The 11,963-nt window shown below is 44.7% G+C and overlaps 1 protein-coding gene across 3 annotated transcripts in view; it reads left to right on the plus strand.

The window, feature by feature from the left end:
- The window catches only part of NUP214 (nucleoporin 214), a 39,287-nt gene extending 31,573 nt beyond the window's left edge, over positions 1 to 7,714 (plus strand). For all 3 annotated transcript variants that reach the window (XM_080356050.1, XM_080356052.1, XM_080356051.1), the window contains 5 exons: positions 627 to 776; positions 3,270 to 3,441; positions 5,812 to 5,954; positions 6,786 to 6,810; positions 7,497 to 7,714. In XM_080356050.1, the coding sequence (XP_080212176.1) occupies positions 627 to 776; positions 3,270 to 3,441; positions 5,812 to 5,954; positions 6,786 to 6,810; positions 7,497 to 7,530 (524 nt within the window). In that variant the 3' untranslated portion in view covers positions 7,531 to 7,714. The remainder of the gene's footprint in view (positions 1 to 626; positions 777 to 3,269; positions 3,442 to 5,811; positions 5,955 to 6,785; positions 6,811 to 7,496) is intronic.
- Positions 7,715 to 11,963: the final 4,249 nt, after the last annotated feature.

Raw genomic sequence — 11,963 nt, forward strand, 5'->3', positions numbered from 1 at the left:
CTTGCTAATTTAGTCCTCCTTGATTGCAGTGCTGGGTTTTGTGATGAGATAAATCAGATGGTTCACTAGAGAGCAGCTTTGATTATTCCCTGTCTTGCCACTAGGTGCTAAAAATCTGTGTAGCCTTGTGAAAGATGAAAATGTGTCATTTTTCGGTAAGGCTGGAAAAGTTTGGCACCTGCTTTAAGGTCCTGACAGATAGTCATGTTAAGAAATACAGGCCATTGCCAGAATAGTTGAGAATCTTTAATTTGTAGTGGACTGATACTTGTGTTATCAAGAGAGACTGGTTCTAGCTGCTGTGATTTCTCACTTGAGGGATTGTCTGTTAGTGACTGTGGTGCAGGATGCAACTAAACAAATAATCCATCCTGTGATTTGCTAAATTACAGCAGTAAAGGGCTGTTAGTGGTCCATCTGATCCAGAATGGCTGGGTGGAACTACAAAGCGCTGTGGGAAAAGGTGAAAACTCAGTTTCTCTGCAGAGTGCTGTTCTCAATGCATTCGTTTTGTGTTTGGGGCTTGGGGAAGTAAAAGGGGTTTCGGTTTCTCTTGATCCAGTTAATGAAGTGTAACATGGAATATTGTCTGTTATGAGCTTCACGAGTATTTTTCTTCTCCCCAGATTCTTCCAACTTATTTGGAAACAGCGGAGCAAAGACCTTTGGATTCGGGAGCTCATCCTTTGGAGAGCAGAAGCCTACGGGCACTTTCAGCTCTGGTGGGGGAAGCGTGGCCTCGCAGGGCTTTGGGTTCTCCAGTCCAACCAAAGCAGGTACTTTGTTAACCCCCCCACGCTTTTCTGTGAGCTATTTAGTAGAGTATTCTACCATTTAGACGTCTGTAGCTTGGACTCAATATTATGTACAGGAATTGTCTTTGAGCAATAAGTAAAAAAATGACTTAGTGAGTGGAACTTCAGCTGGTGGATTCAAGGTAGAGATTTACAATCTTTTGCGCAGAAAAGCACCCGGTAAACTACATTTTCAGGTGTTCATTCCAGAAATTCCCATTGCAGTTTAAGAGCACAGCACTGTGTGAATTATTTCTGGTCCTATGAAGAGTACAGAATATGGAACTGAATAAGTTTTTCCTATTTCAGATGCTTTCTTGAGATGTTATCTTCCAAACTTCACTGCGGGTTTTGTCCCCGTTTCTTAATGTGTGTGAATGCACAGCTGTCTGCAATGGGAAAGCTTCTTCATAAAATGCGTATCAGATGTGTTTCAAGTCCTTTTCTATTGAAACCAGCCTGGCCTGTCATCATCACTTTCTTCTGTGGTTGAGATGTTGTTCTCTCTGTCAATGGAGTTAATTGAATCAAATATTGGAAATTTCACAAAACCTCTTCTCTTTTTACTGTCATCTGCCCAAAGAAAGAGCCACAAAAGTAGTGGTGACTGTAATATGTTTATTAGATGGATGGCAGAATGTTCATTTTGTTCATTACTAGGCCAAATGGAGGCCCAAGGGGTCAGGCAGAGCAAAGCTCTTCTCCTCTAAGCTCAGACTGTTCCTACAATGAACACTGCAGTTGGGTGTCTGCTCCACGTGTGGGTATTGCTTTCTGCTCGATAGTGGACCGAGTTTATTATCTGTTATGTTTTGCTAGAGGAGGAGAAGGACATTGGTGAAGGAAGTTCTTTCATTTGCCCAGTGACTCTTCCCTTGCTTTTCATTATTTTGGTTTCAAAATTCTTCTTGAGATAGGATTTTCAAGAGGTTTCTGCAGAAGGCACATCCACTCACACAGAGCCCCTCAGATCCTTCCCTCCTCTTGGTTGTATTTGCTACATATTGAAATGATTGATGCCTCTTCCTCTCCCAGCTGCAGTCAAAGGGTTTACTTTATTTGAATCCCCCTTTGTCCTGGTTTCACTACTTGTGTGTTTCATTTTCCTTTCTCCAGTATTTGTTAATATCCATTGCAAAAGAGAGCGTGTGCCCAGGAAAGCATCAGCCCCTGTGATAAATACTCTAGCTTCCTAGAGATAGAGATCACAAGATACCTGATCTGCATTTAAATAATTCAAGCCTAGCGTTTATTTTTTCCAGACCTTTTGTGTTTACAGCCAAACAGTATCCATTACCTTGACACGGACTGGAATTTCACCCCGGGTATTGAAATGTGTGGTGGTATCCCAGTCCCCAGCACTAGTCAAACAAAAGAGCAGGTGTCCTTCACGTTCCACGGTGTCAGTTAGAAACAGGCCAGCAATACCAGCGGATGAACACAGAGTAAAATAGTCTTGGTACAAGTCCATACCAAGTTGCAGAAGGCAGCTAAACCCTGAACAGAAATTGCCAAGAGCAGAGTTCAGTTCTTGGTTCCCCACAGGAATCATTTCCACCACTTAAACCAGAATTAAATAAAACCCTACCCCCTGAATCTTCTTCCATCATTGGAGCACCTCAAAAACAAGCTTGCTGTCTACTCTCTAATCTTAAGAATTGGGGAGACTTACCCATTGCATTGGGAAGTTCTTGCAGTTCCAGCATTTGCATGGATCGAGTGCTGAGCTCAGGACAGAACATTTGTCCAGAGTTTGAGGTTTGGAGCCAGGGTAAAACGCTGCAACCAAACCACAGCAGCAAACGTTCATGAAGTTGACCTTTACAGGAGACTTTTCATTCTGCATTGTTATATTCAGTTCATTTGGGGAGTAACTTGTTTAAATGCTTTACTTTAAAACTGACTGCATAAGCTAAGCTTTATTTCTGATAATAAGTGATAGTTTTATGATGAAGGATGGATTTATCTTCTTTATAATAATAGAAGCATCAGTCTATCGCCTGTTGTATGTACTCTTACTATAACTTGGTTATTGTGCGTGCTCTCTACCTCACAATTAAGACATTGGTCTTTTTTATATAAAGCAAATAGAAATTCCTTTATAGTGTGCAAGCATATACGATATATCACCACTTTTTAGTACAGCTCTGGGATTTGAGTTGAATTCGTCCTCAAATGTTCAAGCCATCCGGAATGTGGGTTTTTTTCTGCGTAGTCTCTTAATTCAGTTGCAGTTTTTTGCATGCATTCGGGCACTTTTCTTATCCATGTCTTTTGTCACAAAATACCGTGCAGTTTGGGAGCTTTGTGGTGGTTACTTTTGTAAAAAAACGCTGTGTCCATATGATAAGATGAACAGAGATAAATGGAGATTGTCTGCTTTAAAATCTAGTTTTTGCTTTTCTGCATTATTTTTTACATGTCGTTCTCGTCCCCTTTTTTTTGTTTGTTTTTTTTTGCCTCTGTTTTGCTCAGGTGGCTTCGGTGCTGCTCCAGTGTTTGGCAGCCCTCCCACTTTCGGGGGATCCCCTGGGTTCGGAGGGGTGCCAGCATTCGGTTCAGCCCCAACCTTTTCAAGCCCTCTGGGCTCAACGGGAGGCAAAGTGTTCGGCGAGGGTACAGCAGCCGCCAGCGCTGGAGGATTCGGGTAAGCAACAGGGGCTGGGGAAGCAATATTGCATGACAAAATCTATTGTGCTTTGTTACCTCTACGTTAACATAAAAAACGTATTCTGTGATTGATTGCTAAGCTGCGAGTGTCCTTGGTTTGGTTTTTTTTTTGTTGTTTGGTTGGTTTTTAAGGCATAAAACAAAGACATGAACCCCCAAGGAAATGATGTGTGTGATGTTTTGATGCTGAAACTACCACCTTGAATCTTCAGCTTTAGGGACTGGGGGGGAAGTGTGAATCATCTCACAAGTGTCTAAGGGAATGCAGGAGTGTTTTCTGTGTGCGCACTTACTGAGTTCAGATCTAGGCTTACAAACTGTCTAGCACAGAAAAATAATAAATATCATTATCCATGACTGTCTAGCCACCTTATCCATTGTGAGGTTTGAGCTGGAGATCCTGATGAGAATTCAGGCTGTTCTCTCACCTTTGGGGGGTGGGAGGAAGCATTTGTAACAGTCTGTGCTCCCAGAGCAATTTATGTTTATCCCACACTGATTGTTTTTACCTGTTTCTCGATGCCTTAAGCCTGTGCTTGGCACCAGAGCAGACAGCACTTTACTCCTTGTTTTGTTCAGCAAATACAGAATTTCAAACCTTGCAAAGCAGCTTCTGCAATAGGCAGTGAACGCACTTCTTCAACACCACACTGCCAGCCGGCAGCTCTCTGCTGTGCCCTACAATTACATTCAGACCAAATAGACCCAATTAAAAAAAAAACAAATAAAAACCTTCCAGTGAAAAGAGGAAACTGGATGTCTTCCCAGTCTAAGTGTTTACATATTTCACAAGTGTTTGTCTTTGGTTTCAAGAGGAACCGCCTTTACGTAAGGCACATTAGACCATCCAGAAGTGTAAGTTGTTAGTTCCCTGTGAGGTTGGCCAGGAACCCATTGGCCGGGGCACCCCTGTGCTGCAGGAGCTTCACCTGGGTTCTTCTGCAGCATTACAAAGCTCCAAACCTCACCACAAAATTTTGAAGAGTAGTTTAATTCTGCAGTGTCACGTAGGACATGTACAGGACTTCTTTCTGCCTTTCTCTTCAAATGCAATTTTAAAAACCCCAAATCCAGAAAAGTTGCTTGCCCATACATGATTAGCTCCTGAGATTGCCCTGCTAACCTGGGATTCATTGCTGCTTCAATTCTGAAAAATCTGCATCACTTGATAAATGACTTCAGCATCAAAAATAGAAACCACACTTCTTCAAAGTCTGCAGTTCAGACTGTTTGTGAGCAAATAATGTTTTGCTTTCATCAGGTAACCTCAAGTGCCTCTCAATTCTGTTCTGTATAGGAGCTTTGCAAAAGCCCTGAAAATCTAGGCAAGATAGGTTTGATTTGCTTGTTACCAGACAATGACTATACCTCATGCCTTTTATATGTTTAAAGAAATCATCTGTTCATAGCTTAAGCTGTTTGTGTGCTCCAAGTGTTCGTAGCATTTTTCAATGGGCATGTTCTTCTAATTGCAACTGCAAGAAGTGGTTTGAACCACGAGCTTCCTTGTCACTGTTTCACCGGGTAGACATAATTTGTGTGTTTAGTGGCACAGTCCTGATGAGAAGGAGCACTGTAGAAACCTCTCCTTCTCAAATGCATCACCCCATCTTGCTTCTTTTAAAAAAGACCTGCAAAACATGTTCTACCCTTCCTGGGAAAACCACATTTGTGGTTCTGAGCTGAAGTTTTTGCAAGGTACGTGGGTCAAGAGCCAAAGCAGAGGTTAGCGGGGCCAAAGACACAAAGTCACTGAACTGCCCGTTGTATCTCGTGCTGTGTGTGGCAGTAGCGTGTGTACGGTTGACGGTGTCTGAGACAGGAGAGGTGCCGTCCTTTACCAGGTGAGCTGTTTGTCACACTGCTCCAGGGGCTGTCTTTTATCTGGAGAGATGTGTTTTGATGTGGGCTTTTGTTTATTTTTTTAAAGTTGTCTAGATCTGGATGGATGGAGAGGTGGGTTAACGTGCTGTCAGCTCATGTTTTCAGTCAGAGCTTAAAGCGTGGAAACTACACATAGCGTGAACTAATACATTCTATTTGATGGCTGAAGTTGGTATTTCTAAGCACTTGAAAATGTACCCTGTGTAAGCACGAACATATTTGCCCTTGTGCCTGATGTACATTAAGGATGTAGGCTGAACAGACACTTGTATTTATAATATTCTTTCCCAAACCAGGCAGTCTGTTTCCAGAATGAACAGTTATTAAGTATTCATATTGGATGGTCTCGTACTTCTGATGTATCCTTGCTTAAGGATTGCACAGTTCTCATTGCAGGTATGAGAACAGACTTCCAGGCTAAGTGAGAAGATACTTGCAAACAATTTTTCTCTTTAAATTGCAGGTTTGGCGGTACCAGTAACAATACAGCATCGTTCGGCACACTAGCAAATCAAAATACCCCGACGTTTGGCTCGCTGTCGCAACAGGGCACTGGTTTCGGCACACAAAGCAGTGGATTTTCAGCTTTTGGGACAGGTGGAGGAGGTAGGAGAAGCTAAAATATAATGAACCTAACAGGCCCCATGTCTTCAGTTTTTCCTGGAACTGAGGTGTGACTCCTTGGCTCCCCATCAAAAATCTCCCTGGTTCTGGTCCTGCTATGGGGAAGGCACCATGATCTTTAGAACTGAGCTGCAGGGTGGGGTGTAGCACCTTCTCAGACTTTATCTCCTAATTCCATCACTGATTTGCTGTGGCGTGTCAATAAATCACTCTTCTTCTGCACGCCTCATCAGATTATTGCTTTTCACTCCTTTTTGTGGAGTTGTTCTTTCTTCTCAAAGGAAAATATTGAGAAATAACGAATATCTCTTTAGTACCATACACATGGGTATCTGTAAGTACTAAGTACTTACTGTCAAAAGAATATACGCTGCAAAATTGAGCTAGAACACCAATAGCCAACATTTTATCTGCCGTGATTCAGTGAGGGTGCAGTGAGAACAGAGCCTTGAGAGGTGACATGTTTGTTGGTCACCCTGTCACCGCTGCCGTGCGTTAAAGCACAAACTCTATCTTCAAAACGCAGCCCTCGGTTTTCATGGAGAGGTGGATAAATCGGGCACATTTTATGTGGTTGCTACTACTGAATGGCCGTAGAGAATGAGCAGTGAAAGCAAAGCCCTCTCAGGAACTAAGTCACTTTCCTTCTAGATGGAGATTTGACTTTCATTGTTTGCCCATCACTCCTTGCCTGGCCTAAGGCAGGCAAGAAGTGGTTTTCAATCTGTGTGTGGGAGGGCACGTTTACTACAAATCTTATGCATTCATTTTACCTTTTAACAATTATTTTTCCAATCTTGCATTTCTTTTCAGGGTTTGGTTTCGGATCGTCTAACACGTAAGTACCATTTTATGTCTAACTCTTCATTAAAAATACAAATAGAACCAGAACAAAAGAGCCGAGTGGTTTACAAGAGCAAGCTTTGAAAGTAGCGGTAACATTCTAGTTCTGATTTCCTTTTTGGAGACACTGCATAGAGCTCAAAGCGTAAGCTCTAAACATGTGCGTTCCAGGGAGGTTCATCTTTCATATAAGAGAATTTTCAGTTAGATCACACTCTTTCTCCACTTCTTGAGCACATGATGTGTGTGCACAAGCTGTGTGTGCGAATCTAATATCGGCTCCATTTGTCAGCTTGAAACAAGGAGTGAAGTAAACTGGTACCTTTCTGGTTGATCTGAAATCCTGATTTATGGTTAAAGAACGGGACTAAAATCCGAGGTTAACTCTGCCATCCCCTCTGCCACTGACTGCAGGGTTCCTTGAGCAAGTTTCTTTTACTTTGTTTCCCCGTCATGCAGAAGAAACCATGTGTGTCTCCAGATGGTAGGCTCTAGAATAAGCATAATTACATCTAGTTAGTGTGTGTTGATGCAGTATCAGGTGAAAGGTGCTGAAAATACCGATGAATTCTCATAATAAGCTCCTGATACTAAGGAGACTGAAGTTTGAGAGATCAGCTGAATTAATACTGTGTGACACTCTAGCACTCATTGCTGTGCTGTTTTTACCTTGCTCCACAGATCTTCCTCTGGATTTAGCGGATGGAGAAGCTAAGAGCATCCTGAACTCCTGTACAAGTGCCGTAGCGCCTGCCTTCATGAGTCACCTGCACGATCAATATTCAAACAGCTTTTCTTTCAAATAAAAGTTCTTGGACTTTTTTTTTTAAAAAAAAAGATTTTGCTTATTTTTATGCAACACTTGTTCTTGCTCTATATTAAACTATTTTATCTGTCTCGATGTTATTTCTGTTGGAAGGGTTTATGTCCCTGGATCACAGAACCCAGAATATTAGGGGTTGGAGGGGACCTGGAAAGCTCATCCAGTGCAATCCCCCCATGGAGCAGGAACACCCAGATGAGGTTACACAGGAAGGTGTCCAGGCGGGTTGGAATGTCTGCAGACAAGGAGACTCCACAATCCCCTGGGCAGCCTGGGCCGGTGTCTGTCACCCTCACTGAGAAGAAGTTGCTTCTCAAATTTAAGTGGAACCTCTTGTGTTCCAGTTTGAACCCATTGCCCCTTATCCTATCAGTGGTTGTTACTGAGAAGAGCCTGGCTCTATCCTCCTGACACTCACCCTTTAGATATCTGTAAACATGAATGAGGTCACCCCTCAGTCTCCTCTTGTCCAGCTCCAGAGCCCCAGCTCCCTCAGCTTTTCCTCACACGGGAGATGCTCCACTCCCTTCAGCATCTTGGTGGCTGCGCTGGACTCTCTCCAGCAGTTCCCTGTCCTGCTGGAACTGAGGGGCCACAACTGGACACAAGATTCCAGGTGTGGTCTCCCCAGGGCAGAGCAGAGGGGCAGGAGAACCTCTCTGACCTACTGGCCACCCCCTTCTAATATACCCCAGGATGCCATTGGCCTTCCTGGCCACAAGGGTCCAGTGCTGGCTCATGGTCATCCTGCTGTCTCCAGGACCGCACTTCCCTTTCCCCTATACTGCTCTCCAACAGGTCATTCCCCAACTTATACTGGAACCTCTGGTGTTAGTTTTATCTGCCGTGTATTTGAAAAAGCTCTTCCTTATTGTCCTTAACCCCTCTCACCACATTTAATTCTAAGGAGCCCTTAGCTTTCCTAGTTGCCTCCCTACAGCCTCTGACAACTAGCAGAACTAGCTGTGTGCTGTGGCTACCAGCCCCGTACTGGACTTGGCTTTCTGTTGTTTGTCCCTTGCTTAGACAAGGGAGTAGCTCGAGTTTGTTCCTGATGTAAACCGGTGCATTTTTCATTGAAAAGAATGACTGATTACCCTGGGCTCTTAAGAAGGGGCTGAAGTTTGCCCTGCTAATTTTAAGTATGGGGCACGTACCTATCTCACTGAAGTGCTAAAACTGAGTCATGTGTGAGCCAGAGGCTCGGTGAAGAAATAGGAAATGATCTGAGGAGAAACTGGCAGCGTGCAGAACACGTTCCCATGGCAGTAACATTCAGCAGGGAGGTGGGAAGTAAAAACTCTCCTATTTTTACCTTTCTGTACGTTTTACAGAATTCAGAAAGTGGAACTCGGGTTACAAGGAGAACTTCTGGCCCTGGAATTACAAGTGTGACCTCCATCCAGAGGCATTAGTGATTTTGCAGCTTATGGCTTTGGCTGTTGGATGCTACTGTCAGCTACATTTTCTTCTAACATGTCTGAGATTGTACCTTTTCCCTGTAGCTTTTGGCGTTAGTCAATAGCATTTGTGAAATTCTCCTATGTTTATACTTGAACATACTGAGCAAATGTTTTCAAGAATGCCCTGAAGGCATTCTGGACAAACACTTTCTATTTGATGCATCTGACCTCCATAAAACCTCTAAATGATGTAACAGGGTTTTGTTGCTCTGTGAAAAATGCATTTGAATTACCAGCTTATCTATTAGTTGAATACATGCAGATTGGATGGTTCTATTTTGTTGCTCCTATTCGAACATTTTGGGGTACTTCTGCTTTTTCTATTTTCAGCAGAAACATGATTTCTTTTTCCAGTACCACACAATATGACGCCAAGTGTCATTTTTCTGGTTTGGTGAGCATGTGGTCACTTTTTGGAATTGGAAATAGTTGATAACTGCTTGGTTTTGTGTCCAGTGTCATACACTCAATACTTACATCAACAGCTCCTGAAGAAATCGCCTCTTCCAAATCAACGTAAAACGCTGGCGTTTGACCCAGCTCCTGTCCTAGTTGTGCAAAGTGTCCTTCCCGTCTCTGGGAATGCCGTTGGGTAGGTCCCCTTTGGAAAGGAAAGCGCTGAAATATGGGGAATATAGAGTACAAGGGGGGCTTGTTGTTATACGTGGAGAGGCTTTGCGAGGCTGTGCAGGTTTTCCAGATGCCCTGGATTTCATGCACTGTTATTGGGAGTTGGATGCCCTCGTAGAAGAGAGCGGGTGCCAGCGACCCAGGGACCGCAGCCCTGGGACCGAGGAGCAAACTCTCTGGACTTTGCTGTTTTGCAGATGGAAGAAGCAGCCGAAGGTGGGTCGCCGTGTGCCCCCCCAGGGTGTTCTCCTGGACTACACAACATTTCCTAAGGCCTAAAGCGATACTGCCGTTCTGCTTTCCTTCCTCTTTATAAATAGCAGCCGGCCCAAACCATTGACCTTAAATTCTTCGCATTAATCTCCCCTCGCTGCGGCATGCGACACCTCCCAGCAAGGCCCTATCAGCTGCGCTCCCCCCGATAGCGAATAAACCTCTTGCTATGGAGAAGATTGGCTTGGTAAGAATGCGATGTTGGCATGCGGAGCCATTTAAAGGTTCTTTTTCGGAATGATGGGAGCAGTTGGGGGTTGTCCCTGCTGTGCTACCTGTTTAACTGCTTTACGCTCTGCAAGCGAAGGGCTGTAGATCCACTGCAGATCCTGACTGAACATGCATTATTCTGGAAATGCTTCCAGAATCGTGGCTGAAAATCCAGCGCCATGAACTATCTGCCCTTGAGAAGCGGGTGCTGCTCCTGGTTTCCATAGCAGCTGCTGGAGGAGCCGAGCGGCGCAGAGAGGCTGATCGTGACCACAAACCTACAGGAATATGCACGAAATGGAGCAAAGTCGACTTTGAAAAAAAATCTGCATGTTTATGAGATGACTGGAGGACTTGGCAAGTGCCTGTTGGTGGTTGCCAGAAGCTGTTCTGGCCTCTCTGGGTTAGGTGGCCTGTGATCTCGTGGCCCCCGTCCAGGTTGTTGTGGACAGATGTTCACCAAAGAATAAAGCTGCTAACACACAGAGCCGCTGTCTTGGCAGACCTGGTAAAGAAGCCAAGGACTAGCTGGGCTTGGAGCCCTCGTTTCATCAGTTGTGTTGTCCGTGCTGGTTAATCCCCAACTAACTAACAGCGACTGTTCCACAGCTGCTCCGCAGGAGCTTGTAATTTTATCTGTGCTAATGTGGTTGTGCCGTATTTTCCCTGCCATTTCAGTATGAGAAGAAATCTTGCAAGGCTTTTACCTTAATTATTCCTAATGAAAGAATGCATTTAATTTTTCCTCTCCCGAGATTAGACTGTGGGCTCGCTGCGGTGGGAAGGCGAGCGCTGGTGATGGTGCAGACGTGGGGGGCATATGTGGGACCTCCCCAAACCCACGGAGAGACCAGGCCAGGGATTTCTGCTCCCTTAAAGGCTAAAGAGCAACAAAGAAACATGCTTTTTTTCTGGAAAAAAAAGGGGCAAAATGTAGCTTTGTCCCAAAGAGGCACAGAAAGAAAGAAGAATTATTTTATGTCCTGTTTTGAAGGTTTTTACTGAGTAATCACAGTATCACAGTATGTTTGGGATTGGAAGGGACCTGGAAAGCCCATCTAGTGCAATTCCCCCATGGAGCAGGAACACCCAGATGAGGTTACACAGGAAGGTGTCCAGGCGGGTTGGAATGTCTGCAGAGAAGGAGACTCCACAACCCCCCTGGGCAGCCTGGGCCAGGCTCTGACACCCTCCCTGGGAAGAACTTTCTTCTCAAATTCAAATGGAACCTCTTGTGTTCCAGCTTGATCCCATTACCCCTTGTCCTATCATTGTTTGCCACCGAGAAGAGCCTGGCTCCATCCTCATGGCACTCACCCTTTATATATTTATAAGCATTAATAAGGTCACCCCTCAGTCTCCTCTTCTCCAAACTAAAGAGCCCCAGCTCCCCCAGCCTTTCTTCATAAGGGAGATGCTCCACTCCCTTCAGCATCTTTGTTGCCCTAATGCTTGGTATTCCAGAACACGGGTGTCTCGCAGAGCACCAGTGGTCTTGGCTGCGCTGGTTCTGCCTCGGCTGCCCGAGGGCCCCGTGGTGACACCGTCTTGCACCATCCCCACCTCCATTTTCTGCACCTTCCAGTAGGTCACGAAGCTCCTTCTCTGCAAAGGCGTCTCTGGCTCCCGCTGCAGAGCCGGGAATTCTCCGTACGTGGCTTTATCACATGCGGGCACGCTTTGTGCCGCCAGTGTCGCTATCTGAGCTCATTCCCCGAACTAGAGATAATTAAGTTGTATGTTGCCAGA

Source organism: Nesoenas mayeri, assembly GCF_963082525.1.
Source record: "Nesoenas mayeri genome assembly, chromosome: 18".
Classification (NCBI taxonomy): Eukaryota; Metazoa; Chordata; class Aves; order Columbiformes; family Columbidae; genus Nesoenas; species Nesoenas mayeri.